The 13,865-nt window shown below is 40.5% G+C and overlaps 1 protein-coding gene across 6 annotated transcripts in view; it reads right to left on the bottom strand.

Moving 5' to 3' along the window:
- Positions 1-234: 234 nt before the first annotated feature.
- KIAA1549L (KIAA1549 like) overlaps positions 235-13,865 on the bottom strand; it is a 73,145-nt gene continuing 59,514 nt past the window's right edge. For all 6 annotated transcript variants that reach the window (XM_026850853.1, XM_026850849.1, XM_026850852.1 and 3 more), the window contains 3 exons: positions 13,516-13,661; positions 9,155-9,306; positions 235-5,354 (listed from right to left, as the gene is read on the bottom strand). In XM_026850853.1, the coding sequence (XP_026706654.1) occupies positions 5,073-5,354; positions 9,155-9,306; positions 13,516-13,661 (580 nt within the window). In that variant the 3' untranslated portion in view covers positions 235-5,072. The remainder of the gene's footprint in view (positions 5,355-9,154; positions 9,307-13,515; positions 13,662-13,865) is intronic.

Here is a 13,865-nt window from a genome sequence, read left to right on the forward strand (position 1 = left end):
AGCTAGGCATTATTTACACCCTAGACTTATTTTCAGAATTACATCTGGTTTACGCCAAACAGCTGTGCGCTTCTAACCTTTTACGGAGGGGTAGTAAGCAGAGAGAGGAGTGATCTGCTCCATCAGCCACAACAGCACACTGAGCAGAGGGCGACTGTTGGGAAAAAAAAAAAAAAAAAAAAAAAAGCTAATGGTATTAACACACTAACATACTGTATGATCATGTCTTTTTTCCCCCCCTCCTCCTAATGATGTAGTAAAATATAGATAAAATGCCGCACAACTCGAGGTTTTATTGCAAGAGATTACTTCAAGTAACTGGAAACCACTGGTGTTAATGATGCCATTCTCTCACGTGGAGCTGCACAGGGAATGCCCATGGCTTACACAGAGGAGTGGAAGCATAAATCGATACACTCTCTTGTGATAGGACTGAGCCTTAATTTATGCACATTGGTCACTGACAACGAAAGGAATGCCCCTTACTGAGAACAGCTGCCAAAACCAACTATTTTCCAGCGGGCATGAGTTAACATGCAACAGAAGATCCACGGCTTCCAGACCGTTAAGGTAACTCCTGACCTGTTAACGTCCTTCAAGTTCTCTCACGCTTGTTTTCTTCCTACCCCATTTCATGTCAGTGAGGTACGAGAAGCTGCTGCGATTTGTTTACGTACGAGAAATGCAAGGTCAGGACCGGAACTGATTTACAGCATCCTTGGACACAGTACTCAGAGCGGCTCGGGCGTGTACAGGATGAACAAGGTCAGCAAAACAAAGTGACTCCTGCTAGCTCAGAAAACGCTGCTTTCGAGCTTCCTCCGACTTTTAGAAGCTGGCAGTTAGCTCTTCTATTTGCAGCGCAGAACAAAAACCAGTACATTAAAATGTAATTAATTAACAATCAGACATCGTGAAACATAATGAAAACTGCTTCGTACGTATCATCCCTTAAACAAGGCAGTTCTGCCATTCCATCCACTCACGCTTTTTCTACAGGCTTTGCGTTTTTATCTTACATTTCTTATATGTCTCCCCTCGTCAAAGTTAGTCTGATAAAGAAACGATCATTACTTACGATAGCCTTCCCATTTCTAGGTGTAGGATTTACATGCACTTCCATCAGGTTCTATCCATAATTGTATTAGATATAAATATTATTTATATTTCTAGGCTGAATGCTAGAGCTTCTCTCAAATCCAGATAATGTTTCTCTCCCCAAAAGTAGTGCCCTCTTATCCTCTTAACATTACTCTTCTACTGACGTTAATGAACATCACACATAGTATACCTACTGAAACCGGTCATTACACACATACCAAGAAGTCATTTTACGTGCGTTTCATTTGCAGATGTTTCTAACGATGATTTACAAATCTGACAACAAACAGTGGTCAGAACAGCAACGTTTTTGTACACAGAAAACAGTATTTTCACCTAAACATGTAACAGAATTTTAAAGAAAACTGGGGCATTTAGTAGAAAAACCTTAATGACTAGGTGTTTTATCAGTAAAAATTGCATTAATATATTCCAATGAGGTTATAACTTTAAACGGGTGTACTTTCTTCTTTGAAATCAGTATTGAAAAACTATTTTGTAATTGTAGCCATATAAAATGTTTATTATATTACAAATTATTTGTACACTGTATTTTCACTTGATCATTGCTTTGTGCTCAGTATAAATATTACAGCATGGTTTTTCTTTCCCAGGAATGTCCTTACTGTCTTGATATAATCTTACTTTGTACTTTAAAACAACAACAAAAAAAAAAATATACAGAAACCTATTACAAACAGGAAAAAAAGCCATTATGAATGAAAAATGTCAGATGCCTTTGTGAATTAAGTGCACCACAATGGTTTCAGAGTGATGGTTCAGGGAATATTCAATAGACTGCACATCACCGATACAATACCAAACAAAATTAATTTTGAAAGTCTAACAGGTCTTCCTCAGTAGGATGAAGAGTACTTTGTTTAACTTGACTGAAATGTTGTTTTTTTTTCTTTCTAGGAGCCTATTTAAATGTTTTTATTCGGGGTTTTTCTGTCTGTTCGTTTGCATGTAGGCATTCAAGCCCTGTATGTCTACATAATTTCCAAGCTTTTTGATTTCCAGTATGGCAAGATACTTCATCAAGTAAGATGTAAGAGGCTTTACCTGCACACATTTTTCAGTAGAACTACTAAGTTGCTTAAATTTAAGAATGGGCAGAGATCTAAGAACGGGAAGAGATTTACAAACAGAGCCAAGTGTCACAAAAGCACTGTTTAAATCGGGTATATCCTACTCCTTTTGGGACTATGTTGTAACATTACCCCTCCCAGCTCTAGGGCTTCAGCACTCCTCTCAACGATGATGGTTCCGTATTTGCAGCTTTAGGATAAAGTCTGCAAAAAAAAAAAAAGTCTGCAAAACTGGAGTCTAAGATACAGAAATCTATTTCACAGCACATTTCACTCCCGTTGCATAGAAGGGCCCATCTACTTGCAAAACGTTGTTGAGCTGAACAGAAGAACCGTTCAAAAAAACCTGAGGTCATAAAGCTGATGCAAAATGTGGCTGACCCAATTTAGTGGAGGTTTCACTTACCGAGTTAGAGTAAGCCAGTTATGAACCAGCTTAGGCTAAATAAAAGCAAGCCGCTCTTCAATTACATCCCCGCTTACATTACAATGATGTAAATGACTAAAAAAAATAAGCAGAATATTGTTCAAGGGATTCTAGTGAGACTTGAATGTATACATGAACCCTAGTAGAGAAACTCAGCCTTGCTCTCAGTGAGTGAAGTTCCCACCGAAGCCAACCAGAACTAGTCTTTTTATGGCACTCTGAGTTTGGCCCGGGATTTTTAAGGTGTTATTTTAAAGTGTGATATTCTTAGGCAGCTATTTATTCAACGTAATTTGGGTGCATTGTATTACACTGATAAGATCAGTATTATTTAGCTGACAGGTAACTGAGAGCAGTCCGTCTTTACTAGACTTATATTTATATGAAAGATTGAGTTTCTTTGGTTGTTTTGTATCCAAGTCACCCAAATGTGTATTTGTGTACTCCAGACATAGCATGTTTATACTGATCATTACAATTATTAGGGTTTTCTTTTGTTTTCTTTTTTTTTTTTTTCCTTCACTTGGTTTATGGAAATTTTCTGACTATAGCAGACTAGTCACTTATATAAATATACAGCACATATATACATAGAAATTACAAAAATACATTTTATTTATATCTGATTTTTAAATTAAAAAAAAAAAAGAAATAAATTTCACATTTGTTGAAAGATTAGCTAGCATTCCAAAGGCTCCTGCAATATTTAAGGTATTGGAGCAGAAGATATCTGTATATTCTAGGATAACTATGTATCACAATCTCAGTCAGGGTTTATAATATAATTATATGGGGAAAAAAAATAGTTCTGCTTTAAAAGTTTGTGCTTCAGCAATTTCTTCTTTTATCCTCTGTTCTAGTCTCCTCTCCCCTTCTCTCATTTTATCGATGGCCAAAAGCTAAACCAAGTTCCCCTTCTCCCCTCAGTAAAGACCAAAGAAACTCAGAGAAATGAAATGATCAGAGACAAAAGAGCACAAGCAATTAAGAATAACTTAATAACTTACTGAAACGAAGGACATTACCTTTAACTCCAGTTGACATCAAACATGCCCAACACAACTAATTTTGCAACAACTTCAGTTCCCAAAGCTAATTGCTGAAAGAACTGAAAACAATTGTTCGTGATCTCCAACTAGTTTGTACAACTGCAAAAGATAAACTACGGTTTCATTCAACTGGTTTGATTCTCTTTTGGGATTGGATTCATACAACAATGCAGTTTAATAATTAGTGACCTTTATCTTGCACAATATAAAGTCAGCGTAATTTCTGGAAACGCGCTTTTTTTTTTTTTTTCCACAGAACATTAGTGTATTTGTTAGTCCACGTCGTTGTTTACTTATATACACGTTAATGTCATAATCACGTCCTCTACATTCAGAACTTCCTAGGTGTGCATTCACTGTGCCAGTGTAATCAAAATCAACTGCAGCTTCAGGGTAGCGCTTTCTGGCATCCCTTTAGTCGGTATCGTTGTTTAAGAAAGAGGAAAAAAAGCACTGTGTTAAACAGAGGTTTGCTTGTCCAAGCAGGTGCATTCATTATTCCAGGTTGGAAAGACTTGCTCAAAGGTCTCAGGTTCACCAGCTTCACATGCATTCAGACTGAAAAGCCTGAATATAGAGCAAACACAAATAACCTTTTTTTTCATTTCTCCTGGAAGCTTCTAGCACCAATATCCTTTGTTGGCTCTTCATGCATTGTATTCTCTCACGCTGAAAAAAAAAAAAAAAACCTCCCCTCCATAACTCATCAGTGGCATTGAGGGACAAGGGAGACACCAATTATCAAAATATCATTCTCCTTCTTCACAGTCTTCTCTTCTTTCACTTCTTTGTACTGTTAATAGGATGAGGAGAATCGGGGCTATTTACAGGACATTTATTTGTATTACTTACTCATCTCAAATTCTTTTGGTTTGAATACGGTCTCTAGAATGAAAAGGCTGAATCACTCTGCATTGCTGAAATCAGCATCCCTTATACAATATCCTGCAGCCCACAATTAACATTGCCACCGCCAGACCTACTGCGTGTGGCCTTTAGCTAAACATCTTCTACTGTATTTTCTTCTTTAATCAAAGTTTTGACATGCAGAAGTTATTTTCAGCCGCTCTGCCTTTGGGCCTGCAAACGAAACATCGTTGTGGCGCAGACATGTCCAGCAGCATCTCTAGTGACAGTGGGTCACGGTACAAGAGCTGATAATTGCATGTGATCCATCTTATCAGTATTAAACAGTATCTTGGCAGCTTTTCCTTAGCTGGCAAGCAGAATTTCATATCTTCAGAGTCCTGTTGCTCTGCTTGAAGTCCTTTCATAGTGTTGACTTCTCAGACAGAGAAAAACGCCACCGCTTTGGCACAATTCACAGCAAGTTTGTCACCAAAAACGAAAGGAGTCCCTTGGCTACCCCGGGTTGCACAATACAACTACTGTGCGCTAAAGATATTAGACCTGGAACTCAAACATATCTGTTTGCTTCTTGGCCAGTTTAGCAACTTCTTCTCTTATTGCCTTTACGAGGGCAGCTGTAGAAATGTTGGTGAGAGGAGCATCAGAGTGGTCATGTTCTGTCAGGCTTTGCTGAGAAGCTGCGGTGGACGGCAGAGGAGCTTGTTCCAGGCTGGGATGCATGCTCGCTTGCTGGCTGTATTGGCGAGGAAGTCGTGAAGGAGAATTGTGTTGGTAGCGGGAGCGTGGGTAAGCCTCGATGTATCCAGGTAGTGGTACCTGTAGAGCATTGTAATTATACAAAATTATACAGAACAATTGATCCACAGTGCCACCTGTCCCTGGGACAGAACAAGATGGAACAGAGAGGACCGTATGAAGAGAACGTAAACCTCATACTCCTAAGTGTCCGTTTACAAGCGTCTATCTTGGCATGTGTCTTTAATGCACATACGTCACTGTACCACGTACTCAACTCCCCAGACTGTGGCAGCAAAAACACCTAGCAGGGGAAACATTGCATGTCCTCATTTTTCATCACTGCAAAAAGGGAGAAGGCTTTTCTGGAAGTGTGTCCTCTGCTTACTGTTCCTCCGAAACATTCCAGTTTTAAACAGACAGCACCACTACATTTCAGGACACCAAAAAGCCTAGAACAGAAAAGTAGAGTTTGCTGATTTGCAGCCACTGTATAATTCAAGTCAGCCAAGTCTCTGGACTTACAGTTCCCAATAAAAACTCACTAGATCCAGACAACAGGGATAAGCTAAGGTATGCCAACCTGGAAACTCAACACTGACTTCCCCCAACTATCAGGATTTCTGGCCATGTTTAACAGAATTACATGGGGGATTCCCAACTTTACCCTGTTGTAGCTTCACTGATTTCAGCCCCAAGTTACACTGGCTAAAACTAAAATAGTAGCGTAGACTCTTTGGCCACCGTGAAATACAACATTTCCTTCACAAATCCACGAACCACGATGCCAATCTTTAAAGTTTTCCGAAGTTTTTAGCGCATCAAATAAAAAGAGAATTTATTTACGTTTTGCAGAAGTCTGTAGAACGGGAAACTACAGCCCTTCATTTTGAAGAAGGCTTTATGGTGGTATAGAAGATAACCCATAAGCTATTACTAGGACAAAATAATTTCTCCTTGAGACAAAGCTGATCATTTAGTCCATGCCAACGGCAAGTTAGGAAAGTTCAGTGACACTTTTTTATGAACTGAGTGACTCAGAAAAGTACACTAGCCTACACTACACTCAGAATACTACACTTATAAATTAAGTGGAATATTTCCACGATGTTTAATCGCTGAAAGGTTACATGTTTTTACTTTCCAAATACATTAAGGATTTATGTAACTTAGAATACAGGTGGCCAGGCAGGTGTCTCAGCTCATTTTGGGGTTTCAGTCAGGCTGAGGTGTAAGGTGCTTTACCCACCCGGGCTAATGCGTCGGTGGGTATGCCAGAAGCAGAAATTCGGAATTTTAGGTGTCTGCAAGCAGACTGAAATGTCAAAATGTAAAACATCTGCCAATTTTGTATAGCTTCTGAGGAACATGGGACCTCAGCATGGACTTCAGAATGACACCTTTGGAATTTTGCTTAAATCCCACTTTGACTCCAGCCCTGTCGAAGTTTAACAACCCTTTGGGAAAATTTTGCCACTTCGGGCATCTAAGAACCTATGAAAACCTGACCGCTAGGATTTACACATGCTCTACGCAATCTTAGATATCCATCAAGTGATGGAGAGAACGTCGGACACCTTCAGCATGGCGCGATGGGATAAACATAAGGAAACGGGCGTGGTATGGCAGTGATCATTAAATGCTGTTGCATCTGTTTAGTTTACAAAAGATTATTCAACCGGTTTAGTAGTACACATGAACACACCACTAGGGGCCACCAGGTTACTACTTTCACTAAGCCTCATCTAGCAATGGGGAAAACAAACGCTTTTTTGGATACAGTTCTCTTCTCCCACAAAATTTAGTGCTTCGCTACTTACCTTTTGACTGGGGAAATAGTACATTACAGTAAATTAAGCTTACAAGTCTTTGTTGTCAAATCTCCTGTTTCTTATGTCCCATTATTTCCAGTCCAGCTAGGGGAAATGCATGACAAGGAAGGAATTCCAATTTTCACCTTACAGATCCTAAGCCTCTGTTCTTACTAATTGTCAGGAAAACCTTGGAAGCATGATCAAGCTATAACCTAGAGGCTCAGAAACCACAAAAACATCCAGAAACTCAAACTCCTATTACTTCAGATCTTTTTTTCTTTTTTTTTTGCAGTTTTAGTCAGGCTTTCTGACTGTATTACATTGCTAACACTATTACTAGTTCCTCTAGTAATGATTTTCAAATAAAGACAATGTATTGACATATTTTCAGGCACTGGGAGGTGGAAATTCATTGTAGAAACTGAAGTGATTTGGTTTTGACATTTTTTCCTCTTTTGCAAAGTCACAGGAGGGCTGAAAGGCTGAGTAAACAGAAGCTGTTAAAGCTCTGTAATGGGTAAGCGAAGTTAAAAGGAATGTTGTTTCCTGTGAATTCTATATTGCCACAGTTGTTTGTTATATTTATCCCTCTCCGGTCCTCTCTGTACGTTCCACTGGCACTAACTGCTCTTCCCACCTTTCCCTGAAGACAGGGAAACCCACAACAGGTTTACATTCTTCTCTTTCCAGAGGAATAAACTAGGGGTTGGAAACTTGCATTTCAGTTTGTTTTCAGTCTCCCCTTCGGGCAAGTGATATCTGACTTTTTTCATGAGACTGCAGTGAAGGAGTAGGGGCAGATCAAAGGGAATAAGAATGGAAATAATTTAATTATTTTTTTTTTAATTTCTTCTTCTTGGAGAAAAAGTTTAAAATGATTGCTCAGACACAAGGGTCCTCCCGAATTTAAAATGTCAGTAGGATTAAAACCAACAACAACAAGCCACCCAAATAAATAAACTAATGAAAAGAAAAAGGGTTTCCATACTTTAAAGGGCAGCTCTGGGAAGGGAATCTGATGGCATCAAAAGCCTCCAGGTGTCAGGAACACATCAGCAGATGTGCTCAGTTTAGAGATGAACGTCTTTATTTCTTGACAGTTCAGCCTACAAATTCAGACTTGCATCTGACAGTCAAACTGAATTCTTTTCCTTGCAGGCATCAGGAAGAGTAATAAAGATTTGGCAACAAATAGCCGCCTCCAGGAACATTTATATGACTGTGTTGTCTCTTGCTTAGCTGCTCAAAGCCAACTATTAGACTCCAAATGCAATTCACTAAAATATTCTGTTGATGATATGCACAAGGAAATAGAATCCATCTCCCAGTTTGTTTAGATTAATTGGTTCTGCATAAATACCAGATGTGAGCTCGAGCAGCAGAATTGATCTTTTTTTTTTTTTTTTTTCCCCCCTAGGGGAAAAAAGCCCTAAATTTTAGAAATTGTTTCAAACATGATAAAATACTGCAATTCGTTTTAGGATGTCTCAACTATATTTCTTTGAAATATAGGTATGCATAGTTTGGGCTGAAAATTACATCTGTCCCAGGCTAGGACTGTGCAATAAATTATTTAATTTCTCATCTGTCACTGCAGCCTGCAGGAGGACTGAAAACACTGCACAGCGGCGCCGCAGCAGAGCCAGGAGCGAGGACTGAGGAGCCGGGCTGCCTTGAGAGAAGCCTCCAAGAGGAGAAGACGCTCCCCAGCTTCCAAACAGCACAAGGCCGCCTTGAAAGGCAGCATCACCTACTCCTGCCACGTGCTATCCAAATATTTAACCTCTGTCTTGGGAAAGCAAATTGATACCTAACCCACCAGCTTTATGTGGGTGCCAGCCCCTCACCCAGTGATCACTTTAATTCTCTAAAAGACCTGACAATTCGTGGGATGGACACCTAAAGTATCTATGCCACCTATGCCACCCTCTCCTAACTCTTCACTGCTAGACCATCCGGGAAAGAGTTACCTTGCTCAGATTCTTTGCTGATCATTTAGCATCACTTAAAAGCTCTCCTCTGCGAATCACAGAAAATATATGTAGTTAGAAAAGCAAGGATGCTTACTGAGTCTGCCCACTGCCCTGGTAATTCATTCTCTCCAGCATAGGGCATCCAGGCTTGGTTCCTGTATGCAGTGGGTGGTGTTGGGATAAAATAGCCTGTGAAGCCTGGTCGGTTTGCTGCTGGTATGGCAAATACTGCTGGTACGGTATTTCCTATTAAGAAAGAGAGTACATATAATTAATAACTGACATTTTTCAATGCTTATGAAATAACTGGCCTTAATAATTTTAATTTTTTTTTTTTTTTTACCATCTGACTAGAACATCTCTAGAATGCTGGGAAATACTGCAGAAAGATTATATAATAATATATAATACATAACCATAAACAGCCTTCAAATCAAGGTATGAGGACTTAGCCCTTAGGCCTTGATCCTTGCAACAACTGATCTTCATCAAAACTTTGAATTGTTAGAAAAAATAAACCACCTTTTTTTCCTCTTATATTTGCTCCCTGCTTCCTTGCATCCAATTTTTAGCTATAGTTACCAGGAGTTTTGGAGTAGGGCACCTTTCTTTTCAACAGCAGGTTACAGAGCATTCAGTTTACCTGGTGGAAGTGTCTTAATATCTCTAGGCACCAAACCTACAAAAATGAGTGACATTTAAAAGACTGCAATCTCAACAATCCCATCATAAAACTTCAATGCTTCCATTAAAAATACCAAGGCCCTACCTTGCTCGATTCCTTTTCCGGGAACCGTCCATGACCACAATAAATTATGCAGCTACAAATTAACAGGAAACTTGCTGACACCAAGCCTGTTTTATCACACCTTGATCAAGATGTATGCGTAAGGATGTCCAGGAAACCTTCTACTAACATTTCACTGTCACACTCCAAGTGGAGTGGGAGAAACCAGCCTTCCCAGTACGAGGTTTGGCCAAATCTCTGGAGATGTTTAGACCTGCTCTTTCAGGTAGGGTTTATAAATGGGACTCTCAGAGATGCAGAGAACAACGTGGTGCAATTACTCAGATTATCCACAGGCTCTAACTGGGCTGTCTGGAAGACCAACACCTTCCTGCATGCTCCCACTATTTCCCTTGAGAGAAGCCATCGTTACTCCATGTATTTGCCACGTTGAAAGTACAAACAACTTGCTTTTCCAGTGAGACTTCCTTCCTCTAGTGTCTGTTTACTCATGAAGGCAGACACCAGCAATATACCACAGCTACGTTAATGTCACAGAAATCCTCACTCCTAAACCCTGGGTGGGAAGGCTCTACATCATCTTTATCAGGCAGTAAACAAAGCGTGTGGAGAGTGTGTTTTGAGTACTCAGTTATAATACATGGACACGTACTGTACTTTTCAGATTCACAGAATATAGAAAAATTAACATCATTTATGTGAAAAGCAGAAGAGCCAGTAATCCCCATAACACAAAACACAACTCAAGCGTTTTCACTGAGGAATGGGAGTACAGTAACATTGGCTAGATGGGCACCAGCTCTGGACTAGACTCAATGCAGAGAAAATACACTCCCCCTCCTTCCAACTGCACATCGTTTGAATATTGCCACTAATTGCTCTCAGTAGGTATGAGAGAGACGGAAGAGATGCCAACAAAGTGGCAAGACTTGGGCACTCTCCCAAACTTCACACAGAGAATAACTGATAGAAATTAGCATCGCTGATGGGCTGTTTCAAGTATTTGTCCCCCAGAATGTCATTTACAGCCCTTGCACATCCTTGCTCCTGGACACTCTGTAAGGGGGTTACGCTGCCTGCTCTGATGGATGCTGGGAACACCGCACAGGCGCACGCACAGAAATAGAAAGACTCAAACAGTGACGCCCATCCCCACAGCAATCTCCACAAAACCGGTGATTTTTAAGTCCTCAATGACCTCCCATGCGGTCCTAGCTACGAATGCAATCAGGGCTTGCTAAGAGGAGAAAAATATATTTTGTAGCACATTTCTTCCCAGAGCAAAAATCTGTTTCAAGACTGTCTCAAAAAAAAAAAAAAAAAAAAAAAAGGAAGAAAAATGAGGGATACATCATCCAAAATATAGACTAAAAACTTCTATGTTGTGATTGACATTTACACAGTGTTTTCTACTGGTAGGGATTCAGTCCGAGCTTTCATTTTGACACTGGGTTGCAGTGCCTTTCACCCATGTCCGCGAGGATGCTGGCGTCACTCAGCCATCGCAGAAGCGATCACGGTGGAATTGCTATGGATCGCTGCGATCTCTGATGTACACCTGCACAGCAAGTAGCCACGGGGTATCTCACGGGACCTCTATCCCGATTCCTCCAGCCCCTTGGTTTGGAAGGACACAGGCTAAGAGATGGGAGCAGTCCTTGTGCTTCCCAGATCACAGACAGCACGAAGTTTGCTATTTTAAATGAGTCAGCAAGGCTGGAAATAAATATTCTTCAGACATGTAGAGGAGAAAGTGCTCCTCCTGTAGATGACATGTGGCTTCTACACCACAATGCTCTTCTGTTCATTTAACCGCACCAAAACGAGCTGCTATTCAAACTGAACACTTAATTAGCTGATGCAATACCTTATCCCAATTCTTACCGCAACAGCATTAACTCAGAGCCGATGTTGATGGGCTGCATGAGAGCAACATCAGGCCGTTTCATGCCAAGCCAGCACCTGCAGCAACGTTTCTTCACGTATTGAGGAAATAATTTTTTTTTTTTTCCTATCAGAAATCTTTGTATTAAAGTTGCAGGTTTCTCACAACTCTCCTTGTCTTTCCCTGTACTACAGCCTTTGCTAACATCTATCATATACGAAAGTTTCCTCCAACTACCCCCAGAATTATTCTGGGAAACTCCGCAATGTACCCGAAGGTCACTTGGTCTCTTCTGAAATGCAGCCATTCCTCAGTGGTAACATAACACGCCTGCTTGAACATACAGCAGTAAAACCTCCCCATCACTGTAAACGATGAAAAAGCCCATATCACACACAACACCCTACTGCAGACACGGCGACCGAGCTCTTGGTAGTGTGGCGTATTTATAGCTTCAAATGCTTTAAAATGAAAGGCTGAGCATCTGCTCTTTTCTGATTCACACGCACCGTTTGCCGAAGGTATGACAAGAAAGTAGAACCTACTATAATTAATTGACAACAGGTTTGCATAACGTTATTATTCTCAGTAAAGCCGAATACAATGCAGATAACGCTGTATTGCTTCTGAGGAAGCTAAGAATTTTATTTTTTTTTTTTCCTGGCAGATGAACAGAGCAACGCCTAATAAACCTACTAATTTCAAAACTTTGAACTGACAATGTAAGTCAAAAAAAAAAAAAAAAAAATCTTGTAAGGTCTTTTCTATAGCTCTTCCATAAAACATATTTTGCCAATGAGAAGCTATTTCAAATATTTTCCCCAGCTAAATGTTATCCAGATACCATCAAAACAGTGTACCCGCTTAACCTCATTATTAAATCAATTCATTCTTAAACAAAATTCATATCAAAAGGACCAGGAACTCACTAGACCTTTAACACAGGGATGTTTAGACCCCAAACAAGTTCTGCGCTTGAGTAGGAACCACGTTGTCCAGAACAGGAGGGGAGACAGCTAATGGATTACCTTTGACCACGCAAAAGCACTGCTGCCTCGTGCTTTGAAGGGAAGGGAGCGCGCACCTTCAGCTTGCCCCCTCAGCAGCCCACGGTTGTGATGAGGGGTTGAGTTTCTCAAGAGGAAACAGGGAATCAAAAAAAACACCTCATCCCACAGCCAGGTTGGAAAACCTGTCTCGCACACTCTGTTCTTCACAGCCACTTGGTTTTCCTCCTTTTCCTTAGAAACCAAGCAGAGCTGAATGCCGTTAAGCCTCCTTCTGCAGTACTACTTACAGCTCCATTGTACATACTCTGGTTTTTAGCACTTGACCTGATATTCTTGACTGATAAAATTATGGAAGGATCCACCCCATTTCTCCATGCCCCTCGGGACCCTGGTACCCATCTCTCCCACTTTGTTTCTGTACAGGGTGCAACACAAAGTGCGAGTCACACAACAGTCCCAGTACTGCAGCTTCTGCTAGCCAACACCCTCTGTACCACCCGTAAAAATTCCACTGGGTTTTGTGGTACAGATGAACTCGTTTTATGGGCTTTTAATTCAGAGTTCTTATCAGTAAGCCAGAAGAATGGTCCTGGTGCTTCTGCACATGAGTAGTAGTTTACAATGCAGCTGATGCTGCATTTACAAAGGAACAATCCTTTGTAGGTGTCCTTTAGTTGTACCAGACAGAAACACCTAATAGAGTCTCTCCCCAAATAATCATCTCTATTTGCTATATCCCATACACTCACTTATATGCAAAATAAATTGTGAGGCTCTCAAAGGTCTAAGTTGGATCTGCACTGTTTTTTCACCTGAGTGAAAAGCTGATTGATCAAGTGGACCAACAGACATCGGAGCTCTCGAACCAGCTGCAAAAGATGCCTGATCATGATGCTGGGCCTGATCTGCCCCACTGGACTCCGGTATTCTCACTTTGCTGCCAATATCTGATGTAGACCTGTGCATTAAGAAAGAAAAAAACCAAACAAACAAACTTTTGTCATTCTGACTGGCAGATAAGATTCATACCTACACGCATGCTTAACAGCTACAGCCAGCTGGGAACAAGCTACCTAATTTTGCTCTGGCATGACAGAATTTTGGAGAACTGTCAAACAGTAAGTCTGGAGGTCTGAGAACAACTGGTCACTACTCTGCTACT

The sequence above is a fragment of the Athene cunicularia genome, assembly GCF_003259725.1.
Source record: "Athene cunicularia isolate RWA chromosome 5 unlocalized genomic scaffold, athCun1 chr5_part3, whole genome shotgun sequence".
In the NCBI taxonomy this organism is placed as follows: domain Eukaryota; kingdom Metazoa; phylum Chordata; class Aves; order Strigiformes; family Strigidae; genus Athene; species Athene cunicularia.